Raw genomic sequence first — 22,735 nt, 5'->3', positions numbered from 1 at the left:
TAGCAAAGGTTTCTTTCCCAAGGAGGAAGAAATACTTCTGTAAAGCACTGAAGTTAAATGCAGACTTCTGTAACCAGTCTGAAGCTCTAAAGGAAGTTGGTCTGTTCCCTCGATGTTGCTGCTGTTTGCAGGCCAGATGACAGGCTCTGTGCCATGGTCATCCTCGCTTAGGAGATTGCTGAGGTCTATGTTTGCCCCTAAGGCAAGATATTGTGAGGAAGGGGTGGATTTGCATCCTGCCTGTGCATGCATGAAGTCTTTAATGTCCATCAAAGTGCCTTGCTGTGTTTCAGAATGAGCCATTAGCAGGTTTTGCTAGGTAGGAGGTGTGGGGTGTACACAAGCAGAGGGAACCGATGTACTGTGCTGCTTATTCCTTCACGCACAATGTAGTGAGAGGTGCAGATGGTGGACGTGATGTACGAAAGGGGTTATATGTGCAGACAGCTGGAGAGCTGGGATCAAGCTGGTGGAGAGGAAATGACTCATGATAGCCTGTCAGTCCTAAGAAACATAGCATGATTTCGGGTATAGATCAAATGCATGCGTATGTGTGCCCTTGTAATGCTGGGACAGGCTCTTCTCAAACAATGTGATCCTGACTGCATAGCCAGCACCTGAAATCTTGCTGCTCTGGGACATGTGCTGAGTTGGATGCTAGCATAGGATAGCACCAGTGTTGCGTGCTGGCCTTGAGGGGTCCTGGCTTGTATGAGGTTTGTGGTGATTTACTGAGTCCTCTCTGAATGCAGTACTGTGGATGAAAGTCGAAGGTCCAGCCTGTGGTTTAATCCACAAACAGCTCCAAGTCCCAGCCTCAGAACAAGGAGGTCTGGGGAGAAGAAAATGAGGACTTTCACAAAAACATGGGCTTCAGTGTTTTTTCTCGAGACTGATTAGTTATCCCTTCTGTCTGTTCTAGGTAAAAGGTTAAGTCTTATCTAGCCATGTCTTTGTAAGGGGGACAAAAAAATGTAAGAATTTGGTGATTCCATGTGAGTATCAAGTCAGTGCATGGGCTTGGAGAACACAAATGTCTTCTTTCTTCCTCCTAGGATATCTAATGTGGATCCTGCTGGTAAAAGCAGGAAGTAAGCAGGGAAAAAGTAAACAGGAGGATGTCAAAAGAGTAGATAAATGCTCCTGAGATGCTTGCAAGAGGGTAAGTGTAGAGCACGTAACATCTGTTGCTTTATAAGCACACCAGACTGATGTGGCTTATCCTGAAGACCACATCAATCCTGTAAACAAGACAGTGCTGAGGCAGAGGTGAGGAACAGCTGACCCAAGTGAGGCTGCATGAAATAAGCAGGATTTAAGAGGCAGCAATTGAATCTAGGAAAGGAATCTGAGGTGTTTTGCTACTGGCAGCATGATGTGAGAGAAGGAACAGTGGATGTTGTATTAGCATGACACACCTGCTCTGTGTAAATGTGATTCAAAAAAGTGTTTTATTCTGAAAGCAAGTTACTTTGGGGGGGGAAGTTTATAGGACTTTGTGCTCTTATGTGGCTGATTTAGAAGAATGAGTAACTTCAGCAGCTTTGTATAATGGTTAAAAAGATGTTAAAATGTGAAGATTAATGTAATAATACGGATTGTAATTCTAAAGAATCAATGCTGTTAATTTCTCATTTTTAGAGTTGTTTTATGTGTATTTATTTGCTACTTTGAGTGTCTTTTGGCCTCAGTGTATGAGGCGGCATGCCTGTGCTGTGTGCAGAGAACAACACTGGCTGCGGACTTTGGTCTTTTCACATTGTGGTGGGAAGAGGACAGTGAAACAGAGTCCCATGAAGCAACACTAACTTGCACTGCGGCTTTTTAAGCTAAGAAATTGTAAATTCCCACTCAATTAAATGGAAGAAAGACAGGGTTTTTTTACAGCTTTATGCTTTTCCTTAGCTCTTATTGCAAATAGGGTACACTGCCCTCCCAGCAAAGGTAAAGAGGAGTCTTCCCTGAGAACCTCTGCAGTTTCTTGAGTGTATGTCTGCAGAGACAAACTGATTTTCTCTTTACAGGGGAGGATGTTAAACTCTGCACGCCCTGCCCTGTCCCTGCTATTTCATTGCTGCTCTTTCTCTCTCCCTAATCCCTGTGTAGCCTGAGAGGAAAGGTGTTTGCAGCCTCCTGAAGGATACTGTTGAGATCCGTGGGGTCAGAGGAGCTGTTCCTATGGAAGAGGCTCTCCCTGACCTGAGGGGTGGTGATCAGTGACCTGCTGCCTTCAGCTCCTTTGGATGCAACCCTGAGCAGAGACTTGGGCTGCTTCCACTGATCCCAGCAAGAGCAGCGCTTGGCCCAAATGGCAAGCACATACTCAGGTTTGCAGGGTATAGTAAAAGGTGATGACCTCCTGCCCTCTGCCTTTGTAAGAGATCACAAGGAAATCCTCCTCTCCCCAGCATATTCTGTTTAGCAAAGGCAATTCTTCAGTATTAGTAGCAGATGAGATAGGCATTCAGGTAGAATCTCTAGAGATAAGCATTTACCTTGTTTATAATGAACCCTTATTCTCAAGGAGTTAAATCATTCTGGGCTGACACTTGCATGATTTTAACACTGATGGGGGATTTCAAGTGGCTTTGCAGCTATGAAATAAAATCCTTCAGTAGTTTCTGATGCTTCAACAGACCTGCAGATATGCATGGTTTTTGTTTTTTATGTGGGGGTTGTAACAAGCTTCACCAGTGGTTAAAGTACATCCTTGGTGCTTTAGCGTGTATGTAGAGACTGCACCAAATGGCTCTAGGAGGGTCTTTATGATCCTTAGAAAGCACAAATACATTAATAAATAAGAGGAAAAATCTGCCTTGTATCTACAGGACTGAAATGGCTTTGAAGAGCAGGACTTGTGCTGTCTCATAGAAGGAGGTAGGAAAGCAGGGTTTTTATTCACCCCTCTTCAGTAGAACATTCCTTTGCTGTATCTGAAACTAATGAATGTAAACTCGTGCCTATTTTTGCTTGATTTCCTAAAGGTGTACAAATCTGTTGTTCTGCTTCTTTCTTTTTTCTTTGCAGCTATTTTTTTAAATACCTTAAATCTTAGGCTGTGGGCATTCCATGTCAAATAAAACTTTCCTTCATGACTGTGGCCTTTGTTTCTAAATTCCCTGGTGAAACTTGCTAGAAACTCAGTCTTTGGTTGCTGATTTAGGTGAAAGTTGTGTGACATTTCTGGTGTTAGTGATGGTATGAAACAAGGTTAGCTCTTCCTGGAGTCAAAGTGCTAAATGTAGGTCTTCTTGGTCTATGGGGTTTGTTTGCATGGGGACTCTTGCTGCACCAAGCCAATTCATTGCACATTGAGCAGTGGTTGAAAGCTAGGCTTCCATTTCTTGAGCTGTTTCTGGCTCTGTGGCGGTTCGGTTGTGTTTGGGTGTGATGTGGGCAGGCCAGCAGGCTCTGATAAAGTGATAACAGAAATCCCAGCAAGGAGCAGAATCTCTTCAACACTGTCCAAGTTCTTGTAGCATTCTTACCAGCCTCCTAAGTGGTGTGAAAGAAACGCAGCTAAAGCCTGTGGGTTGATATCAGAGGTGCCCATCTGCTAAGCAACGCAGGAAACTCATCTCAATTGTAGTGTACTTAAATACTTTCCTTTTCAAATGGTGCAGAAACCAGACTGAAGCAGGTAGGCTCCTTGCTTCCACGGTGATTAAGATTCCATCCGTACACTTAATACAAGCCAGCCCCGGTTCGCATTAATGCAAGTCTGTCATGAGCTAGGATATATGCAAATAAAACGTTCATGAATAGGAAGATTTCTGTCTTGTGCCACACCCTGAACGTTGGTTGGAAGAGTTAAAAGGAGTTTGTCTCGGTTTCCATGGTGTCAGACTGTATATTCATTCCGTCTCCTACAGCAGCTTTGTGCTTTCTTATGCTGAAGGAACAGAGCAAAGGCTGCGCTGTGTATTGACACTTTCTTCTTCTGTTCAGGAAGGAGTGGGTGAATACAGCAATGAAGCCCACAATTTTCAGTACTTGTCATGGTACATAGATCAAATGTAATCCACTCTGCCAGCATAACTCTATATTCAATAGCTTGGAAAGGAGGAGATTTATTTAACTTGACTATGAAAGCAGCAAATCACTCATGCTACCTCGCAGCAGCCTTCTGCAACGAACTCGACTTCTGCAGTAAATATTTGCTCTTTCTCTCCAATTAATAAGACTTTATTGCTATTTTAATTCCTGCAATGGGAAGAAATGTGTCAGCTTTGAAGAACCTGTTGGAATTAATGGGACATATCATCATTGCTATCTAAAATAAGGTATCTCACAACTGCAGGAAAAGGAGTTTTCTCCCTGTTTGGGTGAAGGTGTTGGGGGATAGAAACCCTTTCCTGACATATACAAATTAAAGGCACCCCCTTGCCTACGTTCGTAACTTGTGCTGCTCTTGCATATTATTCTGACAGGGAAAACCCGTAACTTTTACTTTATAAAACAATTTGATGTGTTCATGTAAAGGTGAATTTGCCTTCTGCAACCTTTCCTGTGTGATGCTGCTCCTGGATCTCACTTGTGGAGTGCTGCAGTTTGTGTTCTGGTGGTTTGGGCTCCTCAGGTAAGTATTACCCTCTGGGGTCACATTGATTTCAATTTGGTCTTTAAAGTGGCTGATTGCAGTGGTCACAGTTAGTTGGAGAGGGGATAAAAGGTTATTACCTTTAGACCAGGTGGTGCCTGGTCTTTGCAATGCCTTTTGAAGGGTGTACTTTGGTTTCTGCCAGGACTTTACTTCAGGATTTTCACGTGTGCATGTCCGCTGGTCCTTTATAGAGCTATAAAGGAGATGTGGCTATTAAAAAAAAGGATATAAAAAAAAAAAAAGCATTTTCAGTTTTTGGAGAGGGTGTAAATTGAAATTCATCACCTGTGTGTTGGGCTAAGAAATGGGCTTAAGATATGCAAGAATCCTATGCTGTGGTAACACCGTTTATAAAATGAAGGCCTCTCTTCAAACAACACCCTAAAGGGGGACAGGACACAAGGGGATTTTGTTATTTCACTGACAGCGGGTGAGGGGGATGAAGCAGCTCCTCCAGCACCAGCCCCACACGGCCCCTCCCATGGCGGGCACCACACGGCAGCAGGCAGGTGAGGAGGGCTCGGCACGGCCACTGCTGCTCGTGGGCCCGTCCCGGAGCGGGGCTCGCCGGGGCTGTGGGGGTACCAGGCGCCATTGTACCGGTCACCAAGCCCCTGCCTCAGCCCCCCGCGCCAGCCAGCGCGGCGGCGCAGCTGACTGGCCAAGAACTAGCGGCAAGGAAAGCTGCTCATTGGCTAATCTGCATCACGCCTTTCGCCAATGAATTAAGGCAATGGCACCCGCCTTTCTTTCGATTGGCTTTTCCGCCTCCTGCGCCCTCTTCCTATTGGACACCGATGTTACTGGCTTATTGGTTTTGCCGCTCCCCGGGCTGGGTTTTTAATTGGGTGGCTATGGGCTGGCCGGCGCCTCACCTGCCGCGCAGCGTCATTGGGCCGCCGCTCTCCGCGCTCCCGCCCATTGGTCTCACCGCCCCTTAAGTACTTTCTGATTGGTCGCGGTGGCCCGGCCCGGTATCCGGGTAAGATGGCCGCAGTCGGTGAGTGCTCGCTGCCCGCTCCGTGGCGGCCGGTCTCCCTCACTCACGTCGAGTATCCCGCAGGTAAAGCTCTGCTTCACCCCAACCCCGCTGCCCGCCGCTCCGCTGCCCGCGGCGTGGCCACTCCCGCCGCTCCACGGCACCCCTGTGGGCCGGGATGGCAGCTGCGAAATAGTGAGCCATTGAGCGGCCGGCCGGAGGCGGCGGGGCGCGCGTGCGCCGGGGCGCGCTGCCACATAGTGAGCCGCGATATGGGGATGGGGGGAACGGGACGGGACTGGGCGCTGCGCATGCGCCGGGCTCGGGGGGTACCGAGCCGCAGCTGGTGAAGGGGCCCGGGGAAGGGCGGCCCTGTCCCGGAGCCGTGGGGACCCCCTCCTCGCCGCCCTCCACTCCCCACACCACGGCTTCACCCCCTCCGCAGCCCCCCCGGTCGTGGGAGGCTGCCCCTGGGCCTCGAGATGTGGGTCCCACCTGGGGCATCCCGCACCCCACAGCAGCATGATGGGGCGGGTGTCCCCCTCCTCGCCCCGCTGTTGGGTGTCTGGGTGATGGTGGAGGTTTGAGGTGGTGTGTTAGGAGGCAGGCTGGCTCCGGTGTGTCCCTGTGGCATGGGAGGGGTCTCTGCCTCTGAGGTGGGCCTGCCTGCCAGGCAGGGTTCGTTGGAGTGAGTCCAGAGGAAGCCATGAGGATGATGAGGGGCTGGAGCAGCTCCCATACGGAGGCAGGCTGAGAACATTGGGGCTGTTCAGCCTGGAGAAGTGAAGCTGCGTGGAGACCTCAGAGCAGCTTCCAGTGTCTAAAGGGGGCTACAAGGATGTTGGAGAGGGACTCTTCATCAGGGACTGGGGTGGTAGGGCAAGGGGTGGTGGGCTTAAGCAGGAGAGATCTAGTTTAGCTCTTAGGCAGAAGCTCTTCCCTGTGAGGGTGCTGAGGCGCTGGCACAGGATGCCCAGAGAAGCTGTGGCTGCCCCATCCCTGGCAGTGTTCAAGGCCAGGTTGGACACAGGGGCTTGGAGCAACCTGCTCTGGTGGAAGGTGTCCCTGCCCGTGGCAGGGGTTGGAACTGAATGGGCTTTAAGGTCTTTTCCAACCCAAACCACTCTGATTCTCTGGCCATGCTGGGAGCAGGTAGCGCTGGGGGTAATGCCGGGAGTATGGCAGGCACAGGGCTCCACTCAGGTCAGCTCCTGGCAAGGTGGGTTTGGGTACAGTCAGTGTTGAGGAGCAGCGGGTGCCATCGTGCAGGATGCGCTGTTCCAGCTGGGGCAGTGGTGTGATCCACTGAGCTCCTGCACCATGGCACGGCATGCCAGCAGCCTGCCTGCCCCTCGTTGTGGTAGGGAGAATCCTTGATCCATCCGTGTGCAAGAGCAAATGGGTCTGTGTATGGATAGCAGTTGTCTAAACAATGGCTATTAGTAACTGCTCTTTAGGTGACTTGTGCTGGTTTTGGGTGAGATTGAAAACAATAGTTCTTGGCTGTTTGTTGTGATCAAAGAGAACGGAAAAATCAGGGTAAGAAGTGTCAGAGTGTTAGTATTGACAATCGGGTCAAACTCAAATCTGGTGGTAACTGTGTGCTCAGCATTGCTAGTTCTCTTCCCAAGTCCCTAACTTGCCATAAAGCGTTGCTGTATGTCCTGTTCAGTAGCTGGGTTTTGGTTCCTGATGAAAGCTCCTCAGTAGTGCAATACCTAAAGCTTCTGAAGTGCCTGGGTTCTTTTGGGTTGGAAGTACCCATTTAGCCAGGAGACTTGAAAGGTGACAACACTGGAAAGGTCTAACGGTGGAAATGTATTATTTCTTGTCATCGTCATGTTCCGTCCTCCCCATATGGCTGATTTGTGGTTTTCTGTGATGCTTTATGTGAAAGATTGGCGTTTCCTTTCCTGTGTCGCATTTTCCTTCACCCTTTATGTTCTTCTGCTATCCACCTTCTCAGATATATTAATGTGATAGTTTGGGGGAGATGGGGGCAGAATCTTTCCGCTAGTACTGATATATTCATCTTTGAATCTCATCTCTTTATCTGAACCCAGCAGCGTTCACAGAGTGACCTGTGCGTTACTTGGATTGCTTTGGGAAATGTCGATGGTTGAAATCGCAGCACGAGTGTTATCTGTCACATCTTAAAGAATGTGACATAACATGATAATTTTCTTTCTGCATTGACTGCTTTTACATGGGCAAATGGAGAAGATGATAGTGTGGAGGGGCTAAATCGCCGAGATTAAGGTTATGTATTGAGATGAACACTATGGTTTGGACAAAACATAATTATGGAAGGCTATAAAGGTGAGGCAAAGGACTAAAACATTAAAATAGCTGGAGGTACAGGAATGTCTTAGTTTATTTTCATAAAATCATTTAGGTTGGAAAAGACCTTTAAGACAGAAACCTCAGTGTGTGTCTTGTAGTGAGGGGCCCAGAACTGAACACAGGATTCCAGGTGTGGCCTCACCAGTGCCCAGTGCAGGGAGCTGATCACTGCCCTGGCCATGCTGATACAGGCCAGGATGCTGTTGGCTTCTTGGCTGCCTGGGCACAAGCTGCTCGTGTTCAGCTCTGTCAGTCAGCACCCCCAGGTCCTTTTCCATGAGCAGCTTTCCAGCCACTCTTCCTCAAGCCTGCATGGGGTTGTTGTGGCCCAAATGCAGGACCCATCACATTGCCTTGTTGAACCTCATAGAATTGGCCTCAGTCCATCGATCCAGCCTGTCCAGATCCCTCTGCAGAGCTTCCTGCCCTACAGCAGATCAACATTGCCACCGAATCTAGTGTCATCTGCAGACTCACTGGGCATGCCATTGATCCCCATGTCCAGAGCATTGATAAAGATATTAAACAGAACTGGCCCCAGCACTGAGCCCTTGGGAGCATCACTTGTGACCAGCCACCAATAGGATTTAACTCCAGTCACCACTGCTCTTTGGGCTCTGCCACCCAGCCGGTGTTTTATCCAGCAAAGAATACACCCATCCAAGTCATGAGCAGCCAGTTTCTGCAGGAGAATGCTGTGGGAAACTGTGTCAAAGGCTTTGCAAAGTCTAGCTGGACAACGTTTTGGTCTGGACAGATGAGTGGCAGTAAGATGGTAGGTCTGATACTGTTACGTGGGTTTGGGGAAGTGTTCTAACTGTATTTAGAAGGCTGTTTACAGTCTGTATACAGCTCAAGTCCAGGTCCATTAAAGCTGGTAGCTAATGTATATTTATAAAATAGTGATGTTGGCAGTGTGCTCAGCACAATGGAGTTAATGTAGCCTTGTGCTGATAGAGAGGGGTCAGAATAAGAAATAAGATCCTGCTTTTACCAACATAAATTATTAAGCTGTCTTGGCATGTCATACACCGCTGCATGGCAAACACATTCTGCTTTGGCTCATTCCAGAGTCTGCTGGCCTGGAGAGCAGTGTGCTGAGCTGCTGTGGCAACCAGCTCTGAAACACATCTCCTGTCTTTAAAGACTTCCAGTGCAGAACTGCTGTCATCCCTGCTTTCATCTGCTGGGAGAGATGGTCCCTCTCACTGTGACCAGGTGGAAAGCAGCCACTGCTGATTTGTCAGCCCATTTTTGGCTTCTGCTTGCAAATGTGAAGGGGAGAGGTGTCTCCAGAAGGGTGCTGGTGCTCCCTGTCTTTATCTCACATTTCCTTATCAATAGTGATATAGTGGGAAATGCCAAACACGCATTGTGTGGCTGCTCGGTTCTCCTGCCATGTCAGCTTTGAGCAAGAACAAATGAGAAACAGTGGATGAATGCTGTGCTGGTCAACTCCAAACTGGTCAAAGTAATGGGATCTTGGAGGCATGACTGAAATCTTACCTATAGTAATGAAGATCCAAACACAGAGAGAAGCAGCCAATAGTGCCAGTGTTAGCTGACAGTGTGTTAAAGCACGCTGCTGAGAGGATGCTTAAGAAATATCATACTGATATGCTTTGAGAAATGTTTGATCCTGGTGCTTTTTATATCAGCAACTACTTTGAGATGAAGAAGTGCTCTGGCAGTGCTGGGTTGCTGGCAGGTAGGCAGGAATAATCCTTCTGTATATCTTTCCAGTAATCAGCTGGTGATTGCATCAGGATTGTTAAGTCCTTTGATGGATATATAAAAGCTATACTCTGAAAATGTCTAATTGCTCTTTGAACCCATTTCCGCTCTGGATATCGCAATATCTTTGGCTCTGACTTAGTGTGGTTGTTTCTTTTCTGCTTTTAAGTCCACTGCTCCGTAATTTCATCAGACCCTCTCTTTCTCATGTGCACTGAGAGGTAACAAATGTTTGCTGTCTGCTTCTCCATATCATTCATGATTTAGGGAAAGGTTTTATCCTGTTTTTCCTTTTTCAGCTAAAAATCTGAGCCATTTTCTGAATGGCTGCTGCAGACTGGTTATCTCTGTCCCCTTTCTATGAGCCTTTCTGTGTTTACTATCCCTTTTTAGATAGTGACACCAAAATAGCATAATAACTTTGTAGTGCTGTAATACTAACTTGTGTTTGGCTCTTAAAAATGCCTTTCTTGCCTGTTTGACTGCTGCGGAGCATTGGATACAATTCTGAAGGTATTGGCTCACGTGAAGCCTGAGGGGTATTGTTTGATGATAAACTAGATCCTGTTGTGTGCCTATACTCAAGGTTGTTTTTTCTCGCATGCAGTGCTTTGCATGGGATGAGGCTGTGTTGCAGGCTTAAAACTCATCTTCAGGGACTTCCTGTCTGCAGGGTGAGTTTCACTGGAGAAACAAGGAGTTCCTGCTTTGTTTGGGGTTTTGGTTATTATTTGGAGAAAAGAACAACAACTTCCTCTCTTCAGTGCAGCTGGGATTCCCAAAGCTCTGGCACTGTCTGGACCTCCTCTGCTCACATAGAATCATCAGACACATTCTTTAAGGAGAGAAACCTGCCAAACCCTTTCTCTGCAGAATGACAGAGAATCTTCCTGCTTTCTCAGTTGCAGCTTTGGAGGGGCAAGTGCGCAGAATCAACCCATCGGAGCCAAGGTGCTCGTGCTGTGTGTGTGCTTTGGCTCAGCAGGTCTCGTTGCTGTTCAGGACCAGCACGTGTTGCTCCTATAGGAATGTTTGTTCTGATAACCCTTGCTGTGGTTCCTGCTCAGGGTGGTAGCTCAGCAGGCAGGGCTCAGTTTGTAGCTAAGTAATAGCTGTTGGAAGAAGCCGGTACCACTCAGTTGTTTGGATTCTTTAATATGAGGGTTTACATTTCATCTTCCTGCAGAAGTTTCATTTCTGATACCTTTTTATGCCATAATGTGAAGCCTCCGGGTGATATTTTTATGTCCCCCAGCTTGTGATATCAGGATATGCCCAAGTAAAGGGAATGATGATCCACCATGAATATTTGCTTGTGTAAATGCATGTGACACACATGCCCTGTGTTATCTGTGCAGTTTGCACCCATGCATTTAGTCGAGCACACGCACGACCAGCAGCAGTGCCACGAATAGACGCTTCAATAGGAAGTGGTGATGGTGAAGCTAGATCTTGTGGTAGGATGTGGTTAGTGCTGTTGATTCATATTTTCACATTATATACAGGTTAAGCTAATGTGGTAAAGCTTGGATATTTCCACAGAAAGAGAGCTGGGTGAAGTGTTGAGTTGGAGCAGAAGTAGATGCTGAATGAAGGCTGAAAAAGTCCAGCGTGCTTCTGAGCTATGTGTAATGTTTCACCTATTTAGCTCTTGGGTGCCCAAAAATGAGGTAGGTGGGGGTTTTATTTTTGCCTCTTGAGCTACAGATGATGTCCAGAGAAGGCTGCACTTAAAAAAGGGAGAATTTAAACCAACCCCCAAGCTATATATTAAACAGATTGTCCTTTTGCATTTTGTAAGAGGCTTTGTCTCTGTTCTCAGTGGTTGGAGGAATTGCTTTAAATTCCCATGTTTGTAAAGGAAGGAAAATGAATTGTTATAAAAAGATGTGTGTGGGAACCTGCTTGCTGGGTCTGACTGGACTGCAGGCAGTCAGCTCTCCTGCACATCCCCTTTCCCTGGGAGTAGGTCTCCGAGCACACTGGAGTGTGGGTAGGAGCAACACAGCAATCATGCTCCGGGGCCCCGGGATCAGCACTGGCCTTTCTCTCTGAGCTTGCTTTGCCTTCTTCATGGGGGATTTCCAGTCATTTTGGAGCTGGGTTAGTGCAGCTCTGCCTTGAACTGCTAATCTGGTGAGTATGTTTGGGATGGTGTTACTGAGTTCATCTCCCAGGGCATAGCACAAGTGCTGCCTTCTGATAGTGCACAGCTATTTATTTGCCTCCTCCCCTAGAAGAAGTGGCTTCACAATGTGATTTCTGTTTGATTGCTATTAGTCACAGTAATATGAAGTATTACTAATGCTATCTCTGTTCTGTTTTAAATGGACAGTTGATACATTTGGGGAACTATTGTGTTAAGATTGTCTGAGGGAAGTATTTGGTTCTCTGCCTGAAGGCAGTATCTGGGAGTGATAGTTTCTGGTTCTCTTCAGTTTCAAGTGTGGGTTGTGTGCCAGTGAAGTCCAAGTGGCTTGATTTATTGGGTATATTATTATACATATTGAATTTGGTACTGCTGATGCTATTTAAAGTATTCTTCCACCATCTGCACAAGAAATAGAACCCCTCTGAGAAGATAAATAATCTGGTTTGGTTTCTACGTGACAAAATTATGGCTTATAGTCTTGAAGTGCTAAGCCTTTATATACCAGGGATTAACAGTGAAGGATCTGGAGCATGGTGATTTCTCAATGATGAGCCGTCTTCAGCTGGTAACACTAGAACTGGGACTCTTGGAAAGCATTCCTGAGGCTTTTGGGGTGGCTTTGATTGTCTGGTGGTTTGTCTCACGAATTCCCTCATCATTTGAGACTTAATTTAACAATTAATTTTATTGAGAGTTTGTGATTTATGTGAAACCATAAGGGGCTTGATTCTGTATCACCAGGTAACTGATACTGGCACATCCACTTTGCATGACCATAATACATTGCCGTTCTGCTTTGGGAGCACTTGGAACCCACCTGATGCAAGGCAAACCTGCCTTATCGTGCAAGAAAAAAACACATTTCAGTGTCTTCTAATGTTTTTCAGGTTAAAACCAAACCAGATCCTCTCTTTTGAGTGAAACCCCGGTGTTCTTGGGGGTTTTGTCTTCCAAGTCTCCCTAATTTCACTGGTGCTGCAAACTAAACCTCCTGCTACTGATGTTGCTGGTGCCCAAACTTAACCCAGAGCCTGGAATTCAGGAGGGATCTGCATGCTGTACCTGATGAAACCACAGTTATGCTGCAACAACATCAGCAGCGTGAACTTTGTAGCAGTGCAATAACTTTTTTAATCAGCTCCAGTATTTGGAGGTTGAGGTTAAAGTCCATTTTGCCAAGTGCTGTTTAAAATGTGGGTGCGTGGGCTGGGGAGACTCAAGCTCTTGCAGTGGAATTGATCTAGGAATGAGTCCAATGCTCAGCCTTGCAAAGGCATCCTGTTTCCTTCTGGGAGGAGGGAGGAAGGGTAAATGTATGTGGGGGCTGAGCCTTTTGTGTTCGGTGATGGGATGGAGATCTGAGAACCAATATAGAAAGTACCATCTCTCTTATGGTGCTCACTGGATTCATTCTGCATTTTGTAGCAGCTACTGTCTTTTCTCTCTGGTAGCTAGTTCTCATTCTCCTGATGGGAATTGCTGATCTTTTAGCAAAATTACTTGTGATAATTTTTTGTTTCCTTGGAATTTATGCTGACATCTTCTCTCCAAATACTGTTGTATGTGTCCTTTTCCATGGAACATAGGCAAGAGAAGCTTAGATCATAGCTGCTCTTTACTGCTGCTTGCCTGCTTCTGTGTCTGTGACAGCTCAGGATAAAGGTTTTGAGGTACCTTATGACCTCTTGTGAGGTCCTGTTGTGGCTCCCCAGTTCTCTCTGGGGGGTAACTACACTCTTAGCTATAGGGGTGGAAGTCTAAAGGTACTTCAGTGTGATACCTGTGGGCTACTCATTAAAAAACAATGAGTTTTCTCCCTTTATCTCCTGCTATGTTTAGCTGTATTTCCTCCCCATTTTGCTTATGCTAGTGTTCATGCAGACACATGGTGAGACAGATTAGGGAGCTGATCCAGCTGAAAACTACCCCATTTTAGAAAGGGAGTGGGAAAGGATTTGTTTGGGGAGTGTTTGTCGGTAGCTGCTGGCATTGGAAGGCAACATCAGTGAGGGAGAGGGAAAGATGCTGCCTCCTTACCTTGCATTCAAGTGACTCTGGGCCCACACCCATGGTCATTGTTGTAAACTGGCTGGCAGGAATCTGCTGAGTGATGCCAAGCTCCTCTCATCCCTGCTTTTGAAGCCACATGCAAGCACTGCTGTCCTTGCCTGGGCTCCTCTTGGGCCGGAGCAGCAGTAGGCAGTCTGTAGAACACAGACTTGCTGCAGTGCTGAGCTTGCCCCCCTGCTCTCAGTGATTCAGGACACAAAGCGACCCATGGTCTGGTGGCAGGCAAGTACCTGTGAAGTTCAAACTGATTTGTTTCTCTTGTTTGTTTCCCTAGGTGATTTCTCTGGTCAGCTTTTAGCTTATTTGAGTCTTGGTCCAATATTCATTATTGTTGGCTTTGTAACACTCATCATATTCAAAAGAGAGCTTCACACGGTGAGTCCTTCTCTCCCTTCCCAGCTTCTCCTTATGGCAAAAGTCTTTTCCTTTGTCACCTGGTGTTCCTGTATTCACACTTCTTTTCCTCTGTAAAGAGCAAGCTTAGGTAGGGTGATCTTCCTGCCAAAGAACAGCAGGAGACACTTATCACTTGTACCAGCTCAAAAGACTGCTTAGCCTTCGCTAACTTGTGTTACTGTGTGGTATGTTTTGGGCGTTATTTGTCCAAAACCATCAAGGGAGATGTCTGAGGAGCTAAAGAGTGCTATTGCAGAGTGAGAACACTCCCAGGATCCAGTAGGATTGTAGATAGCCCTAGTAGGTTCCTATAGATGATGTCTGTAGCTCAGTAGGATGTGCTTTATTTCAACTACTGAGGCAGAAAAGGGGATACCAAATAAAACTTAGATTCCCAAGGGAGTGGATCTGTCTGTGAGGGCAGCTGTCCCTGGTATTTGATTCAGAGCTGGGAAGAAGAGGCTTGCTTCTGCCCAAATGACCAACAAGGGACTCTTGTCATACATAAGACGTGATGCTTTCTGCCTGCTCTGACAGGTAGCTGGGAATCAGCGTCATGGATAAATTCCCTTTAGGAGGTATAAACCTCTTGTGAAATTTGCCCTCAGTAAACAGATAAAATAGGGGCCAGTGAAAGGGTTTTGGCAGCAGATTTCTAATATAGGGCCACAGTGTCATGGGAACCAGTGGCTCAAGGGACCTGGAATGGGACAACGAGGTTAAGCCGATCCTAGCTAGGAGAGGCAGCTGTTAAGTTTTGGCAGCTCAGAGGTTTCTTGTTGATCCAAAAGAGAGACTAAGCTAGGGCAACTATTGCACAAACCCATGGGGGTTTGAATACAGGGGCTTGTAAGGTGTTGGTAAGGAGACAAGCATTGAGGTTGGTTTCCAGTTCTGTATGTGGGAAGTCACCATTGAGCTGGAGAGGGATGTGAGCTGGCCTGCAGCAGCCTGAGCCGTAGCTCAGGACATAGAGTGAGAAACTGCTTCATCATCTGGAATGGGACCGAGTGTTAAGGAGGCAGAGTATCATCAGCAGCTGGGAATTTGATCAGAGCAGCAGGACTGACTTAGGGGAGGTGTGTGGAGCGTGGAATTAAAGAGTAAAAATAACTGCTGCCAGTCTGACGGAGTTCACAATGGGACTGCATTGTAGGCTGAAGACAGCAACTTCCAGATGAAAATACTCTGAGAGAGAAAAGCCAGAAAGCTTAAAAGTCACCTTTTTAAGGCTATTTACCCAAATAACAGTGCGTGCACTCCCCCTGTTGGTTGGTCGGAAAAGGCAGTCCCTTAAAACCTGCCCTGTTTCTCTTGCTGGTGAAAGGATGCTGACAAAATTGTTACCCAGCCTCATAGCAATCTCTTTGTGTATCATCTGAAAAGCTGCGTATACACAATATGTTGCCAAATATACAGAGTGGGCTGAAAAAGAAATGCTTTTCTTCTTCAGGTAGAGAACTTTGAAGCCATTGGTTTTAACTCTAGTAGTCAAAAAAGAAACATATGGTTTGGGGTTTTCTCAACAGAGCCTGGTAAGTGGGTGGATCTTCTAGATAGGATGACCCGGTTGTCTTGCCTTCACAGATCTCTTTCTTGGGAGGGCTGGCATTCAACGAGGGAGTGAACTGGTTAATAAAACATGTAATCCGGGAGCCTCGGCCCTGCGAAGGTATGGAATGACCCAGTGGTGTCCTGGTGTTGAGTTTTGGAATGCTAACTGTGGGGAGGTTAGAGGGTGTTTTCCATTTGCCTCATGTTGGCTTTGGATGTTTGGGTGCAAGAGGGCTGGCAGAGCCATCTGAGCAGAGCCGTGTCCTGTGAGCTCATGTGTGCATACTGCAGCAGGATGGGCTGGCTTCACATCTGGAGCGTTCCAGCTGCTATGGACAGAGTAGACCTTGACCATACTCTTTCTTCTTCTCTTCCCAGAAGCCCATTCAGCAGTGACCACAAAATATGGGATGCCGTCCAGCCACTCCCAATTCATGTGGTTTTTCTCTGTCTATTCCTTTCTGTTCCTTTATTTAAGGTAAAAATTCAATGTCAGCTTTTGGCTGTTACTATGTTGAAACACCTGAACTAGATGGCTCCCTTGCTGTGTGCCACTTCAGTGGCATATGGGATGAGATCTAAGGAACTGCACAATTTACTGTGGCTAGAGTGGATGAAGCATGTCTGTCTCCATCTGAAGTTAGGATTGAAGGGTACGGGTGGGCTTCCCATGCCTATCTGGGTACAGCTCTCCGGATCTGGCTTTTCCAAGCTGTGATGATCCACCAGCGTGAGGGAAGAGGGGGGAATAGGGAGGAGGAAAGAAGAGCTGCTTTCTCATGTGTCTACTCAGTTTTGTCAGTGGGGTTATCTGCACTCTTTTAGGTACTGTCTGTTGCCCACTCGCATGACCTTTTAGTTCATCTCGTTTCCCAAATACCAGTTGTACATGCTCTGCTGTGCTGCTCTGAAATGCCTGCTGGGGCATGGCTCTGTCTTGTGGCTACAATGTGGAGGAAGACAAAACTCACAGTTCCTCCTAGTGTTGTGGATGATGGAGGGACTCTGATGTCTTGGCTCCCTGTTGCATATGCTCAGCATGTGCCTTTCCCATCAGCTGTAGTAATTGTGAGCATTCTGCCTTCCATCACAGCAATCCCTGTTAACAGTTGGAGAGGGAGAAGTGTGGCTTTCTGGCTTCTCTGTAACTGCTGCCAGTGGGACAGATTGCTGCTGGGATGGTGTCGAGCTGCCCATGACCCCACTGGAGTAGAGCTTTCCTAGGGTTTCAGGCATAGTGAGGAGCTAAGGGGTGCTGAGCTCCCTGCCACTGTGCTAATGGCTCTCCATCTCTTTCAGAATGCACCAAACAAACAATGCGAGGTTTCTGGATTTACTATGGCGACATGTGCTGTCCATCTGCCTCGTCACAGTGGCTTTGCTAGTCTCATATAGTAGGTATGGAGCAACTGTTTGTCTTATGCTCTCATACAGTCCTGTGGCCTTTTAACAGCCAGCAGCCCTGTCATCCCTTGTGCCTTTCCGATGTGATTCTTGACTGCATTGTACAAGTCAGAGCTTTGTGAAGTTGCTGTGTTGCTGTGAGACCCTTCGAATGAGCAAAGATGCTACATGTGTGGTGCTTCAGAAGCATTTATAAAAGCCCAAATCAGCTTAGCTTGTACCAAGTCTTCATGGGCTCCATTGCCATGCTGCAGCCTCACTGCTTTGCCCTCTTGCCAGCACTGATCATGAGAGCATTGCACCGTGCTTTGGCACACCAACATCTGCAGCGTGTGCATTGCTGCAGTTGGTCAGTGTGGTTGTTTTACCTGAGTGGTAGCTAACAAAAACATGTGTAGCTGTTCCACTTGCAGGGTTTAGTTGTATGAAGAAAAATACAGAAAATGAACATTTGATACTTATTTTTCCCTGTAGTAGATTCTATATATATATATATATACACACATATATATAAAATGAGCTCCAGTGACTAGAAACCAGGCACATTCAGGCCATGTTTTCCACAGAAAAGTAATTACCTGTTGGTGTTCTTGACTCTCCATTAGAGCTGATTCCTTATTCCTGGTTATCTTTAAAGTTCTGACAGGACAATTTCATAAGAGATATATGGTCTAATTCAAATAAAAATTAATCAGAGGAAATGCAGTGGCCTGTGCTAGGCAAAGGGTCAGAGAGGATGAGCTTAATGGCTTTGATATATGGGTGAAAAGAGTTCTGAATGTGACTCATGTCCATGCACACAGGCTGCTATTAATACAAGTTTCTGTTTGGCTGCAGCCTTTTTGCTGTCACATTTGAAAGCAGCAAAATCATAACAAAAATGCTGTCTATGTTCTTAAGAATACCTTTAAGCTGCAGCTTTGGTGGCCTGGACGGGACTTGTCCTGTTGCTGGCTTTGGAGAAGTCTCTTATAGGAGGTAGTGGTAATAGTTTCGCAACTAATCCAAAGATGCATGAAGAAGAATGTGGAGGGTTAGTGAGTTAAGCTCAAACTAAAGCCCTCTGAGCTGAAACTGCTGTAACAGGGCAGACAGTTTTTTCCCATTGTTTTCCCCACTTTTTTGCCAGCTTTTTGATGAGAGAAAGAAGATCTCCACTTTTAACATCTGGAGCGTAACTAGGTCTGAGGGTCCAGTGAAACATCAGCCCTTGAGTCATGCCTCCTCTTGTTTTAAAGCTTGTCTGGTGACTCTTCTCTTCCACTGCAGGGTTTATTTGCTTTACCACACCTGGAGCCAAGTCTTGTATGGAGGTGTGGCAGGAAGCATTATGGCCGTAGCCTGGTTTGCCTTCACACAAGAGATATTAACTCCTCTCTTCCCAAGGATAGCTGCATGGTAAGTCTCTTTATTCTGTGGAAGTTCTATTCCTGCAAGGCTGCATTCTGTGCATTGCTGGTTTGCTCATTGAGTCTCTTGCAATAAGTTGTAACACAGGTGTAGGAGAATTACTTGGCAAAAGAGCTGTTTCCTAATCAACCAGTCTCAAAGATGGACCTTGCATGTGATGCAGAACAAATGTAAAGATACTTCAGGCTCCAAACCTTTAGTTGCAGCTGTGCAAGCCCTGACTGGAAATGGGCTGCTCAGACTTCTATGAACCACCTAAGATGTTAGAAAAGAGAATTCCTGGGTTCTGTTCCAGTTTTCCATCCTGAGTGTTGTGTAACCTACTTGTTCCTCCATGTTTTCTTGTGCATGCATATACAAACGATCCTGTATCTGTACCTGATACGGGTGGAGGAGAGGAAGTTCAGGCAACTGTTCCATGTGTAAAGCCCTACTCAAGTGCTGAGGTGTGGCAGAGAGCTGGAGAAGCCTTTCAAGCAGAGGAGACATTTCTTAATGAATGTCTAATGACCTCATAAAATTGCAAAAGCCATTTAAATGTGATGTAGTCTGGAAACGCTGTGTAAGGAATTAAAAGGAGAGGAGTTTTGTGATTAAATTGAGCAAGGAGTCCTCTTCCCAGCCTAAAGAGTAATGGAATAGTGGTGTTAAGTCTGGAGCAGGGTTTTTTCCCCCCTTTGTTCCTTTTTAAATCAAAATAGCGATGGAGAAGAAGACTCATTATTTCCCTGTTTCCCCCCACCTTGTCCATTTTCAGGCCAATTTCAGAGTTCTTTTTAATCCGAGATACCAGCCTCATTCCTAACATCCTGTGGTTTGAGTACACAGTCACGAGAGCAGAAGCAAGGTAAGTTTTATTGTGGGGTGGAGGAGCTGTAGCTGGTTTGACGTGTCAGCTGGAGTTAGTAATTTATTCTATGTAGGTAGCTGCTGTGGGTAGAATAGTGCAGAGTGAAGGACTAGCAAGTTGTGGGTTAGCTACTGCACCTGGAAGGGGAGTCTGTTGGGGTGTGTGAGATGAAAGAATGCTTCATTTCAATAGTATTTCAGCTTCCTAGCTTGTGGTTTTTGGAAGCAATTGTTTATAACCGTGCACCCACGTGTGAGCCTGTGGACACTTAAGACCTGGCGAATGTTCTAGGTCTGTAAAGAACAGGAAGGACTCAACTCCTTGTGGAGATTGGGGCAGCTTTATTTTTGCGTGGGGTTAAGCAGAGCTTTACTTTAATCCTCCCCTCTTTTGCCCACTGCCCCAGCACCCAGCAATGGGGCTGGGGCCACCTCTCACCCTTCCCTCTGTGTTGCTGTTGCAGAAACAGACAGCGCAAGCTGGGTACGAAGCTGCAGTGACTCAAAGCGTGGGGACCAGAGAGCACGTTTTAACGGAGACAGACAAGAGCAGAGACCTGGGAGCAGCAAGGAGCCTTTTAACAGACGGACCAAAGGAACAGGCAGGGACCATACCCGAAACCTGAAAGCCTTTGCTCTGCTTTAGCAGCTAGCTGGATGCTCCCTGATGCATGTGGGACCGTGCAGGAGTAGAAACTCATTTTCAACACAGATGCACATTGCCGGTTGGAATGTAACATCATGTCTACGTCAGGGGAAAAGGGGGGAGAAAATGCCTGGTGTCATGTTTGGGGGAGGGAAAACCAAAAATGAATCCTTTCTGTGACTTTTTTTTTTCTTTTTCTTTTTTTTTTTTCTTTTTCTTTTTTCCAGCATGAAATATACACACTATTTATTTATTTTTTTAAATGGAACTTTTGTTTCTGGGGGGGGTGAGGCCTTGATTGCGTGCTCTGGTTTTGCCTTGTTCAGTTGGGTTTTTCTTTTTGGGAGAAGAGGACAAAACTTAATCTCAAGCTGATCACTCTTCATTAGGGCTTTAATTTCTCTAAGCTCCTTAGGAGGGAGGGATACGAGGATGGGGTGACCGAGGCAGAAGGGAGAGGAAGACTTTGTCCTTTCTGCAACCAGTTGGGGAGATCAAAATCAATTCCAACTGCACTTTGTACAGATAGGAAGAAAGCGTAAAGGTCTGATTTTTAACACTAGTGATGGTTCTGCAGGGAAGCCTGCATGGATACCATGAAAGGGAGTGTGTGTGTGTGTAAAACAAAGGATAAACTGAAATATACTGGCTATTATTCTTTTTCCACTGCTGCTCCTGGTGTGTAATTAGCAAGAGTGTCTTTCTCAGAATCTCTTCTAGGTGGCAAGATTATTACACGTATCTCATGTTTATTCCATCTCTTCCTTTATCCTTTTATTACCTCAGGGTTGCTGTGATCTGTACAGCTTCTGTTGTACTGAGCATGCTGCCAATGGCACTAGGAAGCCCATTGGTGAGGAGCAGTGCTGTGCTCCAGTGAGAGTCAGCCCAAAGCCTTACAAAATTCAGTTGCTTGTCTCTGTCTTGAGCACTGGATTTTTCTTTCTTTTTTCTGTTAAAGCTTAAGGGAGGGAGTTTTAAGCATGAACAAAGTGACAACCATAAATGAATATCAAGGCAGGTGACTAATCACTAGCTCAGCTGCTGGCTGAAGTATTATTCCTTTGAGTCCTGTTAGCATCCACCCATGAGCTTGTCCTAGCAGAAACTCCTGCCACTTATTGCATTGGCTTGGTTGGGGTTCTGCGGCAGTAACCTTGAATGCTGAACTCCTGCAAGCAAGTTTTGCTTTCCATCCTTCTCCTGTTGGGATTCTGTGTCTGGCCAGTTTGCTCTCAGGATGCTGTTTCTCTGTGGGAGTGTGTCTGCCATCTGTGTGCTGGTGATGCCTACAACCTCTGTGAACCATGAGTTAACCTGGCAAGGGCTATACTCACAGTGCTTCAGGGCTGTGCATGGACACTTTCTGTATTTCTAGTATATAATGCAGCAGTTCAAGTGTAACTACGAGAAGTATTTATTCAAAGCACAACTGACTTGAACTTTCACAGATAAAGGACAGCTTCTGAACTGGCTCGATGGTCATCGGTGTGCCTTCGATGCAGTCATGTGAGCAGAGGTAAACTGACTGTCACATCTTGGTCTTGCTGCCTGTTTTACTATCTCCACTTTAATCAGTGCATTATAAAGCTGCTTCAAGTGAGATGTGTTTCTGTTCATCTTGATTATTTTTAAGTTTTCATCTGTGCCTGTTGCCATAGGAGTTTGTGTGTTCGTGTGGAGTGGGAGCTGCTGGAGAAACTGTTGGACAAGCAGAGTGTTAGCTGTGGAAAGATCTAGGAGATAGGCCTGAAGGCTGCTTAAATCGCTGTTTCAGTAGCTATGGGTAGTAAACTGACTGTTTTCAGTTGTTACAGCTAATTATTATTTAAGGTCCTGTTTAGTATTTGCACAACATGAGTGATCCTGTTCACATCTGAAGGACCTGAGCACTGGCTCTGCTTGAAGGTGCATCAGAATAAAGATGCATCTTGCAGCTTTCACAAGGACATTGGATCTGACTTAGAGCAGCTCTGTTAAAATGTGACAGGCCATCAGATAGGCCACGTTTCAGTTGGGAAGCTGTTACTAATCACTTACGTCTTGCAAACCCATTTATTTGCTCTTCCTATCTTTTGTAAGTCAACTCACAAAACCAGAAGGGAGATGACAGCACTCTTCCCTAAGGACAAGGCTGGAAGAGTGGATTGTTCCAGGAGTGGCTGATGCTTCCCTAGCCCCTCTTAAGCTGTTAACAGCCTGCTGTGGAAGCACCTATTGAGAAGTAGAATGTAGGGAAGAGGTTTCATCTCTTCATGGAGAGCGGTGTAGTGTACAAAGCTGTTCCACTTCATGTTACCTTCAAACCCAAGCTTCCCACAGTTAGGAGTAAGGGAGAGGAAGAAGAGCTCTTGTAAGACACTGTAATAAACTCTCCTCTGTTCTCTGTGAGTTGTTTGTAATCTGCATCTTCTGCCTACTTTTGCTGTACCTTTCCAGAAACCTTTGCAATACTTGATACAGTAGAAATTCCTTAGTGATTCCATGGATTTTCTTAACTAAATGGTGCTGTGCAGGAAAAAGATTTGAGCTCTGCCTTATTATCCTACACTTGTATGAAGTCTCCTGCCACTAGTTTTCTGAAATGGAATATTT

The 22,735-nt window shown here is 46.3% G+C and overlaps 1 protein-coding gene across 2 annotated transcripts; it reads left to right on the top strand.

Moving 5' to 3' along the window:
* Positions 1–5,590: 5,590 nt before the first annotated feature.
* Positions 5,591–21,123, top strand: DOLPP1 (dolichyldiphosphatase 1; the record flags this gene model as incomplete). Of its 2 annotated transcripts, XM_080630574.1 has the most annotated exons (8): positions 5,591–5,666; positions 14,156–14,256; positions 15,865–15,949; positions 16,210–16,309; positions 17,131–17,229; positions 18,505–18,633; positions 19,403–19,492; positions 19,959–21,123. In XM_080630574.1, the coding sequence occupies 8 exons, from the start codon at positions 5,591–5,593 to the stop codon at positions 19,993–19,995; spliced, it is 717 nt and encodes a 238-aa protein (XP_080486700.1). In that variant the 3' UTR covers positions 19,996–21,123. The 2 variants fall into 2 exon arrangements, with proteins under 2 accessions (XP_080486700.1, XP_080486701.1); XM_080630575.1 differs by lacking the exon at positions 18,505–18,633.
* Positions 21,124–22,735: the final 1,612 nt, after the last annotated feature.

Source organism: Psittacula echo (assembly GCF_963264785.1).
Source record: "Psittacula echo genome assembly, chromosome: 16".
Taxonomy (NCBI): domain Eukaryota; kingdom Metazoa; phylum Chordata; class Aves; order Psittaciformes; family Psittacidae; genus Psittacula; species Psittacula echo.
The sequence above is the reverse complement of the archived record's forward strand: the minus strand, read 5'-3'. Positions and strand labels throughout refer to the sequence as shown.